General features: G+C 38.6%; 1 protein-coding gene across 1 annotated transcript; it reads right to left on the bottom strand.

Moving 5' to 3' along the window:
* Positions 1-787: 787 nt before the first annotated feature.
* Positions 788-5,473, bottom strand: ppil1 (peptidylprolyl isomerase (cyclophilin)-like 1). The gene is made up of 4 exons (XM_053637001.1): positions 5,230-5,473; positions 4,793-4,947; positions 4,206-4,274; positions 788-3,947 (listed from the first exon to the last, which is right to left on the bottom strand). The coding sequence occupies exons 1-4, from the start codon at positions 5,283-5,285 to the stop codon at positions 3,727-3,729; spliced, it is 501 nt and encodes a 166-aa protein (XP_053492976.1). The 5' UTR covers positions 5,286-5,473; the 3' UTR covers positions 788-3,726.
* Positions 5,474-16,311: the final 10,838 nt, after the last annotated feature.

The raw sequence follows: 16,311 nt of genomic DNA, 5'->3' as shown, positions 1-16,311 counted from the left end.
ATATTTTTGGTATTGTGTGGAAAAAAAAAAAAAACATTTTGCAATAACAGCTATTGGGGTCATATCAGTGTTTGTCCAAGTTGTGAAAAATGATGATCTGTGTGTATGTGTGTGTGTGGTACGAAGGTGGTATTTCATCACCTTTCAAAGAGGTCTTAATCAGGACTGGCTTTGCTGTCTTTCTCAGGCCTTGATGCACATGTGCTTTTTGGCCTAATCTTGGCATTGTGAGGAAGGGGGGATTGGATTTGTATTAAATATGACACATGTGGGATAATAGATAACGTAATTGTGCTATAAAAAAAAATATGAATAGTTATTAAATTGTGGGGACAATTAAGGTACACTAGGAAACCTTAGAATCTTATGTTTACGTTGGTTGCGTGAGACCTCTTTGGATTGTGAATGTTTTAATTTTCAGGATTTTCCATTTTTAACATAATTTTTTTATTCCATCAGGGTCAATGAAGTAGCTCTTCGCTGTGAATTTCATATATCATGGGTTACACTTTAGACCCAGGCTAGTTGCACTGAAAATAGAAATAGGACAACAATAATCCTGAATTATTGAATATTGAATCCCACTGTAAAAAAAAAAAAAAAAAAAAAAAAAAAAAAAAAAAAAAATTAAAAAGATATGTTTTGAAATTTTACAAAGAAAGGTTGAACGGTCATTTAGCATTTACAGGTGTCTTAATTGCAATCTTTGTTTAGACTTTCCTTGTTGACTTGTTTTCGTCAAAACAACTATGTACCTCTCCGTTAATGCAATGTCATGAATGGGATTCGTATATATTTCTATTTTCATCCAAGCCTGAGATAAATTTTCAGCTGAAGGTCATTTTGAAGGAAACCTAACTGAAATCTGAATGACTTACTGGCAGTCTGGCTTCATATTTTGTCTTAATAAGGCTTAGGCAGAGCTCACTGACTGTGATGTCCTGCACATTAATGTGAATGAGTGCCAATTGTGTCTGAGTAAGAGCGATTGAGAGCGGCTCATGCATGGACTCTTTAGTGGAGCTTGCTGGGCTCAAAGCTCTGTGAACAGTCTTACTCTCTGTATGAATGTAATACACAGAGACGGACTCGTAAAACGCCCAGATCAGGCGATTTACACTTGATGTTTCTATCCTCACTGATTTAAAAAACAAAAACAAAAAAAGTGTTACTGTTTTGTCTTGAAGATTCAATTTTTTCCAGTTGGTTTCTTTGTATACAGTATTTACATTTTCTTGTAAGTATGTATTTCTGTGTGCGTACATAACATATATATGGGTATGCCGTGGCAGTCAGCTTCTCCTGTGTTTGTTTACACAACACACTACTTTTTTGCCACAGCTGTTGAACTGTAGGAAGAACCGTCCGTGCACCGGAATTCATTCCGTTAGATGGACAATGCGTCTCGTCTCTGTCCACAGAGACGAGATCTTCAGTAGTCTGACGTAGTCGCAGTCCTAACCCTTCCCTCCTCCTTACGATGCAGAGCAGGCATGCCCCATATTGAATGTTATTTTCAGTCGTATAAACCTTTTGAAGAGAAAGGCTTGTACAATAAAATGAATGTGATTCAATGTAATGTCAATATTAAAACTGGAACTGTAATGAAATGCTTGTGCTGATGAGTCATTTTAAGAGTCCTATCAGGAAACAGTGTAGTGAACGAGATCTCGTGTCCTGTTTAATTCAAACAAGCGTATTCGGTCGTTATCGTCAAACGCTGTCGTGTGTCATTAATAGAACAGCCATAACCGTTTGAAACTTAACTCTTGTTAACTATAATTGTGCAGAAAACTTGACAGAAAGATTAGAAGGTCCATTTATTGGGTTTATTTATTTAATGTTCAACATTTTTAGCTCTCACTTCCTCAGCCTGTGCTGTTGTCCGAGTCGATGCCTTTCTACACTTTTCCACCGCATGAGAGCCACTTGATTTTTAGCACTGAAATGCATCACACCTTTGAAGTTTTCAGAGAGTTGTTGTTATTAAGATGTCACTACAGGATTAGTATCAGGTATCAGACGATGCTCTGATTGGAGGTATCATACCAGTATCAGTATCATACCAAAAACCAGTGCAATGCCTGAAAAAATAAGGCATCTTCAGGCAGATCAATTTACAGTCATAAGTTATTACTTTGTTGTAAAAAAAAAAATTAAAAAAATTAAAACACACACAATTTGATAGAATTATAAATTGCTCCATGGCAAGGTTGCAGTGCAACATCATATACAATTTTCATAGAGTTAATAATTGCCTATATTGTTGCTTTAAGGTCCACCTTTTCATAATACGTAGCATTCTCGTGAGAAATAAGCACAGTGTGATATCTGTCCTCTTTAATAATAATTATCTGCCGAGCCTCCGCGGGCTCCAACCTTGAGATCTACCTTCCTGCAGGTTTCATCGCTAACCAAATTCTAACACACCTGTTTTATTTGATCAGGAACTTCTTAAGGACATGATTAGATGGTCAGGTTGGCATGATTATGGTTAGTCCTAAAATAGATCTCCAAGAATAGGCCTGGTGACCACTGCTGTATGTAAACTGAGGCACTGATCTGAAGTGAGTATCTCACGGAGTTGTCGGATCACTGCTGGAAGTGCGGTGTTAATTTAATGCAGAACTGTTATGTTCCATTGAGATAATCTAACCAGACGGCACAGTAAGTCATAGCATACATATGCAACCGTGCTTTAATTCTTCTAGCCTTTTTTTGAAATGTTTTTAAACTCGGCTAGAGAAGACTTGAATTTAGCATTTAATTCTCCGAAAGAGTCGTCGAAAATTGTGATCTTAACAATTCAACACACGTATATGTTACACTTGAAAGTTTATACATTTAAAGTTCTGGCTCCTGACACTAAGAGAGATTAAAAACCACCTCATGAATATATGGAATTTACTGCAATTTTTTAAAAACACTGTTTCAAGTTCAATCCTGTGCTTGGGTTACATTTCACATGTTCTACCTGTGTCTGAATGAGTTTCTCCAGATTCCTCTCACTCCCTGAAAACATGCCAGCAGGTAAATTGGAAAGGGGTTTGGCAAATTGCTCCTAGGTATGAGTGAGTGTGTGAATTTGTGGACTGGTGTCTCATTCAGGGTGTAATCCCGCCTCACGCCCAGTGTTCCTGGGATAGCTCCGTATACACCACAATTCACCATGACCCTGACATGACCCAGGATAAAGAGGCTTGAAAAGATTCATGAATGATCATTATTTTACTATTCACAGTGCCTAGTTATCACTAGTCAGCACATGATTATGTGTTTTTTTTTTTTTTAAATAAGTGATCTACACACTAATGATTAATATATGTAGAGTTTGTATTTTTAGAGAAATATCCAGATGTAGCCATAAAGAAAGAACTGCTTTTCCACTTACAGGTGTTAGACTGGTAAATGCAATATTAGTTCATCCAGTGTCTGTTTGTTATTTAAGCTTTGTACACAACCGTTTAATAGTAAAAGCATCCCTCGGTCTGTGGATCTATATACAACACACACACACAAAAAAAGAGACACTGCATAATTTCACTTATGTACAAGGATTAGTCTTGCTCGTAATGAATAAAACATACATAGAAGAGCGTACATAAGAATTTTACCCCCAAAAAACCGAATGCAAATCACACATTGCAAACGTTATAAAATATTTTTTTATTGTTAAAAAAAAAAAACACAATACTGTACAAAATTATGTGTGAACTTCGACACGTGTCAGTTAGGTAGAGTCACCCGGAGTATTTTGATCTCCTCCACAGGACGATCTTGACTGTTAGTCTCCACCATGCCGATTCGATTAAGAACGCTGATGCCTTGGCAAACTCTCCCAAATATACTGTGCTTGCCATCAAGCCACTGTGTGGGGGCCAGAGTCAAAAAGAACTGACTCCCGTTTGTGTCTGGGCCTGCGTTAGCCATAGCAAGGATTCCAGCACCTATAAGAAAATAAAAAATAAAACAAATACACACCACAAATATCAGACAGTGATCAATACTGCAGTCAAGTCAGTAGGACATGGAACGGGATTCATACGAGTGAGACTGTAACTAAAACTACACATACTAATTCCTTCTGAAGTGCTATATGCAAAAAGAATTTCGTTTCTACTGTAACATGCATTCTTAGACCATGTCTTCTAATATGACAAATACTTTTAGCATAAGTGAGTTTCCTAAGCTATGGTTTTACCCACCTGTGAATTTCAGCTCTGGGTGAAGTTCATCCTCAAACTGTTTGCCATATATACATGCACCACCACGGCCTGAGAGGACAATAAAAGATTTTTTCAATCTAATTTACCGTCCAGTATTATCCGCTACAGTCTTAAACTCGGAATTTTAAGTTACACTGACAGCACAGAAACAAGCATGACTGTCAGAGCTGTAATGCAATGTGTTGAGCTATGGATGTCGTGCTTGTTAGCTCACAGTGTAGTGCTCACTTGAAGAATTCAGATCTGTAGGAAGATTATGTTTGTATACACAGTGTAATTGGTGCTTGTAGGAATTTCCTAAATTCAAATTGTAGCAAGATAATAGCTGAATTAATAAAAATTACCTCATTCAAAAGTTTACCAACCCTTGATTCTTAATACTGTGTGTTGTTACCTGGATAATCCATGACTGTTTTGTGATAGTTGTTCATGAGTCCCTTGTTTGTCCTGAGCAGTTAAACTGCCCACTGTTCTTCAGAAAACATCTCAATCTCTCATATTCTCTCTCTCTCTTTTTCATGCAATGACGACAACAACAGATGTTTGTACACTTAGTCAGGACTCACCAGTTCCTGTCGGGTCGCCTCCTTGCACCATGAAGTCTTTAATGATGCGATGAAACTTGGTGTTGTTGTAATATCCTCGTCTGCCCAGCTCGGCGAAGTTCTTGCAGGTTTTAGGTGCGTGTTTCCAGTACAACTCCAACACGATGGTTCCCATACTGAAGACCACAGCAGCACAATGACGTTTCAGATGAGTTTCTAGCTTTTCCCCCTTTTACATCGTACACAATGTCATCCTTTAACGCCATGGAAACCTTCACCATCTCTCTCCCAGCCCATAACCAGCTAACACACGTACAGTAAGCAGGACATTAGCGCTACAGAGACTGAAACAGGACCAATATATAGGAGAAAAAGGGTATCCTGTATGCAGGCTAGCGTGAAGTTAATATGGTGGCCATTATCTCATTCATTCGGAAATATAAACTGCTTCTACTTACGAGGTCTCGAGTGACACCGTAGCGGGCTGCCATGAGTCTGGTGGGATTCCTGACATTTCCTGGTGTTAACAGTTGAATATACGACAACGCGTTCTGAAAAATACACCGAATTAACCGCTAAATAATGCAACAAAACGTGCTACGGAAGTGATTTGGAGTACCGCTTTTTCTTTGCATATAAAGTTATGAAGAGAAGACTAATGTCTGTGTGCTGCCATCTAGTGGACCGGAAGAGAGACTGAAAGAACCACGCCCACGGCGGAAGTTAGCCTGAGGCAAAACGAGAAACAAACAGAATGCTTTATCATGGGGGAAAAAATACCCAGGCATATTATTACACTCATCAGGGGTGGGGTTTTTTAAGGCAGTAAAAACACAATAACAATATCACCAAGTTCGGAGAACAGAGGGAAAGAAAAAATAAATAAAAAGTATTTAAAATATATAAAGTCATTCTATTAGTTCACAGCAAAAGTTCGTATTGCATTTAAGTTTTTCTGATTGTGCAATGGACTCCAAACTTTTAAGCTCACATTTGAAGACAAAAAAGAAAGGTTTGCAGTCGAATATGGTACTTTGCTAATAAAAATATAATATTTATAAAGAAAAAGGTACCATTTCTTCTTTCATATTCCAGAAAACCATCCATCCATTTTCTATGCCACTTATCCTACAGGGTCACAGGGAACCTGGAGCCTATCCCAGGGAGCATCGGGCACAAGGCGGGGTACACGCTGAACGGGGTGCCAATCCATTGCAGGGCACAATCACATACACATTCACACACCCATTCATACACTACGGACACTTTAGACATGCCAATCAGCCTACCATGCGTGTCTTTGGTCTGGGGGAGGAAACCAGAGTACCCAGAGGAAACACCCGCAGCACAGGGAGAACATGCAAACTCCACACAGACAGGGCTGCGGCAGGAATCGAGCCCTCAATCCTGGAGGTGTGAGCCGTACACGCTAACCACTAAGATACCATGCGCCCAACTATTCCAGAAAACCAAAATTTCAATTTCCAAAAGTAAAACAAAATTGGGGTTCACGTAACACTGATTGAATTCAAGAATGTCAGACCAGAATTTAACAGTGTGGGTACAGCACCAAAGTCTTTTAAGAATACAATTATCAGGGTAAAATCTATGAGTTAACTTAAATGTTACTTCTTTCACTTTATTACTTTATTAGGAATTTTGTGCGGTACAGACCATACCTTCTTCCAAGGAATATCGTCTACAATTCCTTTACTTACTCACACAAGGAATGGAGACAAGTTCTACCTGAAACAAAACTGATTTTCTTGTTATTTTTGTATATAAAAGAAAGATGCTCTTGACCTATAAATGATCCACAGATGTTAACAAACGGAAAAGAAAGAGTCACAGGGCAAAACCCATTGAAAAGCATAAATCACTGTGGTACTGCATCAACCACAAGGGGAAACTCTTTTGGAGTAACAGGAATTCCATGTTTTAATTTAAAAAAAAATCTGAATTGTTACAAATTGATTAATTTTGATTAAAAAGTTGCGCTACAAAACGAATACAATTTCTAGACCAACTGTCAAAGAAAAGAGATGGCCCTGTATGTGTGGAGTTTGCATGTTCTCCCCGTGCTGTGGGGGTTTCCTCCGGGTACTCCGGTTTCCTCCCCCCTTTGGACGTGCATCGTAGGCTGATTGGCATGTCCAAAGTGTCCGTAGTGTATGAATGGGTGTGTGAATGTGTATGTGATTGTGCCCTGTGATTGATTGGCACCCTGTCCAAGGTGTACCCCGCCTTGTGCCTGATGCTCCCTGGGATAGGCTCCAGGGTGACCCTGAAAAGGATAAAGTGGAAGACATACATATAACATTTGATCAATTACTTTACAAATGTCAAGTGCTAGAAAATGGAGAGTTTTTGTCAGTTTACTTAGTGATAGCTAGAGTAGTTAGCTACAGTGTGTTTGCATAAGACATACATTTTAGCTTTATCATTAAGTAATCCTTTCTTTAAGGGAGAAATTAAAGAATGTGTAGGTTTGTAAAAATGTCCACAAAAAACATATAATCTTCAATCATCTAAATTGAAATTAAATCATCTCAAACTGAGGGCCACAATAAAAGGTTGTATCTCTAGCCTACTTTGTAGAATGTAATTTTGTTAATGTATTAAATCTGCCTTTCATTCATTCATTCATGCACACTGTGGACAGTGTAAAGTGCACTTTCTCTACTTTTAAATAAGTTTATAGCAGTATTGGCTTTAGATCACTTCATATACAGACCCAGTACTTGGTTCAATCTATAACACTGACCATACAAATTGTTGAAAAGGTAGTCATCAACATTAAAGTTACCACTAGTGCTAGCCATTTCAGTCCAAAATGCTGCATGAATGTTTGAAGTTCACCATAGTAGAACAGTAACAATAGCCAGTCATTCCAGAAACTGCTGTAAAAGTGTGGTCAAAGTAGCTTTACACAGCAGCCCTCTACGTAGAAGATTGAGGACCAGATCGGATTTATTCAATTCAATTTTATTTGTATAGCGCTTTTAACAACGGTCATTGTCTCAATTTATGACTTCCCCATAATCATTGGAGCAGCAGATTTCACTATTAGCCAGTGAAACTCATTTTTGTGCTAGGCAGTGTATTATAATAACTACACGAATTAGTTGGTTTAAGTTTTACTGTGTTATATTTAGCAATAAACTAGTTTATTTTACATCTTGTTGCCATTAATCACACTGGACTCACTAATGGGTTAGATTGTTCCACTTACTTGGGTTACTAGTGAACTAAAAGGAGCCAAATTCATATGGTGTGGCTGAAAAGGGAGGGAAGGTGACTTACTGAGTTTTGCATTTTCTGTGAAAATGCAAAAACAACTTGTCTACTATGCAACTGCAACTGAATTGTCAAACACAAATTGACCCAGAATGATCGCTGAATGGATATTAGACCCCTGCATATGGCCATGTTGATTTATCTAAAGGTTTATTTGAGGTTGTACTTTTCCATCAGCCATAACAACAACAAAACTAACGGGTAACGGCTATAGCATGTTTTCCTGCCAAGCAGGAACAGAATATGCTGATAGACACAGTATGACAGCCAAGTGACGGTTTCTCTTATAAACCAGTCTTACTTTGTCATGGGAAAAATGACCTTGTTTTGGGACCTCGGAAGATTTGCTTAATCAGGGAATGGCTTTATTAGGGTCTTTTCATTGGTAAGACTAAGTAGACATCTACTTGCTCTGCATTTGCAGTTTAGACTTATTTACTTGGTAGATGCTTTAATCCAAATTTACAACTAGGACACCATTTAGCATAGAGCTGAGCATTCAAGGGTTAATGGTCCTACTGAATGAAGGGAATGACAGCTCAATGCCACTTAATTCCTTAATTTTTCAGCTTAATTTTTATACCACCCTTTGATCAATGGTCCATTAAGCTCTCTGGCGGCAGTGCTGGGATGTGAACTGTGATTTCTCTATTACACTATTTAGAAACGATACATACAGGGCAGGTAATAGAAAATGAAACGGCACACACATTTATTCCATTTAAATGAAATAACATTTATTGCATATACTAACGACACAGGATTTGCATGAATTCAAATCATTTGTTAATGACACTAAACATAAAAATATCAGATCAGCAGATGAACGGGAGCTATAATGTTAACAGGCATATATAAAAAGGTTTCCTGTACTGACTGAGAAGGAAGGTTATGATGATCAACTTCCTTGTGATTGGCAGCATTACCAGGCAGTATTAGAGATAGTACAAGCGTCTAAACATGCCTGGTAAGACGCAAATCAGAGGATTTTATAGAGGCACACAGGAGGAGTGAAGATCCAGGAGAAGAATCAGGTTTTGTGGTGAAACTGCGCAGGGAGACAGAGACAGAATTAGATGTGGCAGATAAAGCATATAAAGGCAGCATTATTACAATGAGGGATAGAAAAGATTCATGGGAGCTTTATAAACATGAATAGAACAGTAGAAGTGCTGCTGCTGGTGGGGGGTTGGGATAAAGTAACGAAAGGTTCGGTTACAGTACACTTTAAGAGCAGGCCCTTGGCAAACATTACCTTGAACATGACATGGTTGTTAAATGCTTTTATGTGGCACCTGTCCGTTGTAAATTTGAATTGCATGTGCAGAATTATTTAGACCTACTGTTTTCCCTGTTTGAGAGTGTGCAGTGGGAAAGAACATATGTTGTGAATGCCTTACATGTACACTACTTAATTAAACCTAACTAAACGTGTTATCAGATAATGCAGAAGTTAATGCTGAGCATATATAACACTGTGCTATAAACTGGGTTATACATCTTTTCAGTGACAGTAATAACTTCCTTTTCCTTTATGACAGAGAATAAAAAAAGGAACCCTTTTTCTCACACACATCTCATGTGTCACCAACATAATAAGCCATAGAGGTGGGGTTTAAAGAACCAATCACAGGTTGACAGAGCACACTAGTAGGTGTGTGTTTGGGGTGGGGGTCCTTCCAACTGAACCTCTGAAACAATCATTCAATATATCAGTGCAACAGGGCTGAAAAACTAGTGGTGAATTTTAAAATCTCATCACAATAGTCGGATGAAAGTAAAATGAAAACACCCAGTCTCATCTTTAACGGGACATTTTTATTTTCTAATATTCATACGGTCAAGGAATTTGCTTTATATTTGGCTATTTTAGGAGGTGTTGTGTATATATTGTGCAACAGTGACTCAACTCATTAACTGCCTTTTGCAAAAATGATATATTTATAACTGATTACATATGGCACATATTGCTTTTAGCTGCTGAGTCAGTTTTCAGTCACAGAATGTCTATCCTGAAATGTTTATATAATAAATGATAAAATTCTTCACAATGGATGATACTCATGTTTCTTGCTCTCAGTGTGCATCATTACCAGACAGTGTTAGAACACCAATGATTAGCCCAGCACTCTCAGGTAAGATGTGCCCTAAGAGCAGAGTTAAAATAATAATAATAATAATAATAATAATAATAATAATAATAATAATAATAATAGACATCATCTTACCATGGGTATATAACATCACGCATTTCCATAGAGTTTTTCGAGTAGAGGGCCATCTGCATCATTACCAGGCAGTATTAGAGAATTCTATGACATCCAAAACTGCCTCGTAAGATGGAGATGACCATCCTTGTTATCATCTTGCTGTTCTCTGATAAATCACTGGGCTTAGGGAGTGTATAAAAATTGCCAATCCTAAATCCATCACTATGCACATAGAATGTGTAAATAAAAGGAGTATCCCACGGTCACTATAATCAATATACCACAGTGCAATGCATTTATGTGCTTGTCAAATATCCATCCAGGCTCGGATTGCTCACTCATTTTTATTTCAAATTGCTCAATATTTTTATCATAATATATGATAAAATATTTTATACAGTTTCTGTTTTCAGTTTAATTTTGAAGCTGTTGAAAATCAGTGATTAAGGCAAAAATGCTTTACCATTACCAAAAAAAAAAAACCCAAACAAACAAAAAATTAAAATCATAAACTTCCACTTAAATTTCAGATTTCTAGTTTTGCATTTTTCATCCTTTCCTGCCTGTAGTATTAATGACTTCCCATTATTTGCACTTGTGTAAAATACCATGTAGTGGTGTTTATAAGATCACGCCAGCTCATTTCCCAAAGTTACCCCTGACTAATTAACGCTCTGAAGTATCCCAAAGGTATTGTCACCTCAGACTAATCACCAGGGAGAGTCTAAGCTCGGGAGAGCCTCGCTGGTTGCACCTTCATCAAAACAAACCCGTGTCTGTGGCATGCAACACAGCGTTTACAGCAGGCCACTGAAGTGGCAATGGAGGTGCTTAGTCATGCTTATTAAAATGGCACCTTGGTCATCTGCACCCGAGACTGCACCTGATTGACTTCTCATCTGAATGACACATGAAACCAAACTTAACCTGCACCAAACACAGTTAAACTAAGAAATACTAATCCAAATGAAAGACTACATATTTGGCATGCATTCATTTGAATTGTATGCACATATACACACACATATATATATATAAAAATTTAAGAATATACATCATGAATCTCTCTAATTTTGTGTCTCGTTTACTTAAAAGTGCTTACTATATGACAGTCATTTACTGAGTGACTTAACTAATTCTAATACTAAAACATGACAGAATAAGCAAGCGTTTGTAATGCTTTTTAAAGAGCGAAGACACCAAAATACATCAGGACATTAGGGACACGGTATGTCCAGAACAAAAAAGTAATATAAACTGAACACACTACCACATGTTTTAGAGCTGTTTTAGAGCTTTGTATGTCTATCCTAATAAAATGTACAGGCATTATAACATTACATTATGATATACATGCCACCTATTTCCCGTTTAGTATCTAAACAAATAAGTTCTCATGATCTTTGTTTGTTTTGAACTGACCCAACAGGTTTGTCAGGTCACGGGGGTTATAGTTAAACTGTTAAGCATCTATATTTCTGTCTACTTTGCATCTATTAAGCGAGATCATTTATTTTCTAAATACATTTTTAAACAATAGTAGAAATGAATTGTATGTAAGTTACCACTTTGATTCTTGAGGTGGTCAGTCAAGATGCCGCCGTGAACAAGAAATGCCATTGTGTCGCCTTGCTGTGCCCATTTAACCAAAGGAGTTTACTTCCTGCTCTTTCTATTTGCCGAAGGGCCAACTGCTCGTTCCATGTTAACTGAAAGTTCACCAGCCTGTTTGAGGAGAGCTGCTGGTGCAACAAATCAGCAGAACAATAGAAGTGGAATCTCAAGCACTACAAGAAACACTATCTCCTTAAACTCCTGAAGCGAAGAAACTGCGTCTACAAAAAGATCTGGGTCTTCAGGTACACCTTGGAGCCCTGCCCAGGTGTCGTTTTCAGACTCTGGCCAATGGCTAAGCTCCATGCATACACAGGTGTGTTTTGTGCCCTGTGATTCGTCAGGTTACCAGAGAAGTCCACTGGGGTGGATGAGGTAAGCTTTAAGAAACCACACCCCTTAATCACTCTCTCAAGCTCAAGCAACAACATATCCGAATGCAAAAGTCTGGGATTTGACTTCCAAATCCTGTGTATGTGCTCTTTAAATGCTCTGGACGAAGTGCATTTGAATAAAAAAAAAAAAACAAAAAAAAATCAACTTCCAACAGACTGTAGAAATGTAAACGACTGCAATGAAAGAACAATAAAAGAAAAGACATGAATGCTAAACCCCAGCTCATAAAATTGTGACTTTGTCTTTGTTCCCAGTTTATTATGCAACATAATGAATTTATTCTAAAGAAGAATATCTCCCTTGTTTTAAAATAGCTGCAGTATGTTTGACCTGAATTGCATTTGACCTGAAATGCATTTTATTTTACAGTGAAGTTCAGATTTAAGCCCATAATATAAAAATACATGGTCAACCCCCACCCTCCCAAAAATATTTATGAATATATTGCTTGAAATCTAATGGAGTGAAGCACAGTATGCAGACATTTGCTGTGATTGTTCATGCATTTAGATATATTTTGTATTTAGTGAAGTTATGAATTTAGATACTACATTTCTAGGTTTCTTTTATTATAGGACATGTGTTAGTACATTCATGAGGCTTGAGGCAACGTTATATTATGTCTGTCAGAATTCACTAAGCCCATATCATTTCTGTCGATCTATTCACACAACCAAGTAAGTTGCTTTGCAGAAATGAACAATTGTTCCATTTGTATGTTGAAGTGAGATGTATTTTCCAGAATCATATGTTTTGTTAACTGGATGGACAATCTGAGTTTCCACTAGTAGGGACTTTACCTAGAGACACACTTCAGGTCTGTAACTCAGGAGACAGCTCACTGCCTCTCCTTTTTCCTCTAATGAGCTCCCAGATGTCAGTTTCAGTGGCAGGAGGGAGGTGGAACACTGGGATCAGCTGGCTATCGAAAGTGGCCTCCTGAGGGCTCATGCAAAGGAGGAACAACAAAACAAGCTCCAGCACCATTTAATCCACACGCGCGCACACACATACACTGAGTGTGTGTGTGTGTGTGTGTGTGTGTGAGTGAGAGAGAGAGAGAGAGAGGGAGAGAGAATAAATTTATGGGGAGACTTGACCTGGGGGATTCTTGATCTAAGAGAGTTGTCCGGATTCTCTTTCTCACAAACACACCACTGTCCCTCAGTTTGTTTCATCATTTTCTCCTCTGGGTAGCCATATGGAAAAATGTGTGGTGTGATCTGTGATGAAAAATAAACACATCCAGCTATCAGGGAAAAAGAAATGTTTGCTGACCCTGGATACTGTAACATTTACTAAGTGACAAATCAGTATCTTATTGTTTTTACTACTTTTATACTTTTCTATGTGACGGAGAGAGAATCCCCTCCCCACCCCCCCTCATTTCTAACCTCTTTTGTGGTTAAATAACAGTAAAAGAAACTGTTTGTCTTTAAACAAAGCAACCCCTATCCTTTTATTCACTTGGCCTTACATGCCCTTGGCATGTTTTTCCAATTCAGACAGGGCTTCGTGATCTCGTGTCTCTCCGTTTGTCTATCTAGGTAATTAGTTATGCCAGTAAGGCATCATAATAATCAGTGACATAATCAGTGAACACTGATGACAAACACTACATTATATAGCAGCTGCTAGTGATATGTAGTTTCTCATGATACGTTTGTGTTTGATGTGCACTCACAATGAAAACACGAGTCAGTGTTTAACTGCAGTGATATTACTAGGGTGATATTGTGATAATTCCACTGCACACACTGAATCCAGCAGATCTGTCCACTGAACTCGTATTTTGATGTAGTGGGGCATGTTGTGTTAAATTCTACTCAGCTAACATTCACCCCTGTGTGTGTGTGTGTGTGTGTGTGTGTGTGTGTGTGTGTGTGTGAAGAAACCAAGAAGTAATTGCAGAGTACTTCAGTAATAATTGTAGATTTCCAGAGAAACAGAATGTTTCATTCATCAACTGTGCCAGAAAAGCACTTCTAAGGCTGTAGGAGGTGAAACCTCCTCTTTGATATCTATTACTATTATTTTTTTTAATGTAATAGATGTTGCCAAAACACAACACTCATTCCACTGGTTTCCAAATTTCTGAGAGTGTAGATGAGTTCTTCTGTGTGTCCACCCACTCAACGTTTTGTCCACTCCCCACCAAACACACACATTCAAAGTCAGCTAGAGGTCAGACACCATAGTTCTTCTCTTGCGAGCAGTACAAGATTGTCCCACAATCAACTCCCTGACCACATCACTACATTTACACATTCTCAACCAATGTTTAGGCTTTCAGAAATATGGAAAAACTACTGGAAGACAGGTAACTCCAAGCATGTTATCAGGATAGCTGCTTCAGAGAGTGAAGCCAATAATATAGATGGTAAAACATCCTTGGGCTAAGGGGTGTGTGTGCACTGCCCACTTCATCAAACACACACCTACATTGTTAGTTTACCGTGCAGGTGTACAATTAGAGACCAGACTTTTTGTCCCCTTCATTAGTGACATAGTTTTTGACCACAGAAAACTATTGAACCCAATTACTTTTGAGGTGTTTCTCAATAATGCTACTAGGCCTAATACACTCATACCAGCACCATACCCACTATCATGTCTGTGTTACTGATGGGTGAGACTGGAACATGGGAACATGGGAATAGCTGAGGGGTGTCCAGAAGTTTCCTGTCGCACCCTACCATGAAGAATGGCCACCCCTCTGGCCACCCCAGTAAGATATTATTATCCATCCCTTTTCTTTACCGCTTATCCTACACAGGGTCGCAGAGAACCTGGAGCCTATACCAGGGAACTCAGGGCACTAGGTGGGGGACACCCTGGATGGGGTGCCAACCCATCGCAGGGCACAATCGCACACACACCCATTCACACACTATAGACAATTAGAAAATGCTAATCAGCCTTCAATGCATGTCTTTGGATTGGGGAGGAAACTGGAGTACGCGGAGGAAGCACGGGGAGCCCCCGAAGAACGGGGAGAACATGCAAACTCTACGCATGCAGGCCAGAGGTGGGATTCAAACCCCCAACCCTGAAGTTGTGAGGCAAACATGCTAACCACTAAGCCACCATGCCCCCCAGAATATTATTATTATTATTATTATCATCATCATCATCATCATCATCATCAGCAGCAGCAGCAGCAGCAGCAGCAGCAGCAGCAGCAGCAGCAGCATCATTATTATTATTATTAGTCAGTGCGGTAAACAATGTCACATGAAGCAAAACTGTGTGACTTGGTAAATTTTGCTGTGATAAGCTAGTTCAAATAATAACAGAATGCCCACTACAACATCTCTGGGAAATTTGAAAACCATTTAGCCAGTATCTGACTAACTAGCTAACACAGACATGAACTATTCTTTGGCCTCGCTAACCAGAACAAACAAACAAACAGGTGAGAAAACACTGGTCAAACTATTTTATATTAATGATATAAATTTTGTGGAGGCCTAGGATTGTATTTCTTTATATCCTTATTAGTATACATCATAAACGTGCATCATAAGATTTTGATATTATTTTGTAACTTGCTAGACGACAAACAAATATTGCTTAGGTGTGTGCTATGCAGATCTGACTCAGACTGAACACAGATAGGAGTAGCCACATTGGCATTTTTTATTGGATAAATATTTTGTCCCCCACCAGCTTGTGACCCCAGTAAAGTCATCTGGTCTACCCTGGCCAACCAAATGTAAAAGGTGTGGCAATGCTCCTGGACTACAATATTCCACCACTCAAAATATCTGCTCAGTCAGTGGTTGTACTAAATGTTTGTCTCTTTCCACTAATGCACAGGTTCCCAACCCTGGTCATCGAGTACCCCCTGTCCTGCAGGTTGTAGTTCTTTCCTGTGCTCTATCACACCCACTTCGATTCAGGAGGAGCTGTTGATTAGCTGGGAACAGGAAAAACAATAAAATATACAGGGCAGGGGGTTCTCCAGGAGCAGGGTTGGGAAGCAGATGGGCTACGGTATTTTTGTACTTAAAAAGTGCAGGT

Source organism: Ictalurus furcatus, chromosome 11 (genome assembly GCF_023375685.1).
Source record: "Ictalurus furcatus strain D&B chromosome 11, Billie_1.0, whole genome shotgun sequence".
NCBI classification, from domain to species: Eukaryota; Metazoa; Chordata; class Actinopteri; order Siluriformes; family Ictaluridae; genus Ictalurus; species Ictalurus furcatus.
This window is presented reverse-complemented; position numbering and strand designations above follow the sequence as displayed.

Bases quoted from the DNA above. Each gene is read 5' to 3' on its own strand.
- ppil1 (XM_053637001.1), bottom strand. From the start codon at position 5,285: ATGTCAGGAATCCCACCAGACTCATGGCAGCCCGCTACGGTGTCACTC. The intron at 4,275-4,792 runs GTGAGTCCTGAC...TTGTCCTCTCAG, and splicing joins AGGCGACCCGACAGGAACTG to GCCGTGGTGGTGCATGTATA. The intron at 3,948-4,205 runs GTGGGTAAAACC...ATTTTCTTATAG, and splicing joins CCCAGAGCTGAAATTCACAG to GTGCTGGAATCCTTGCTATG.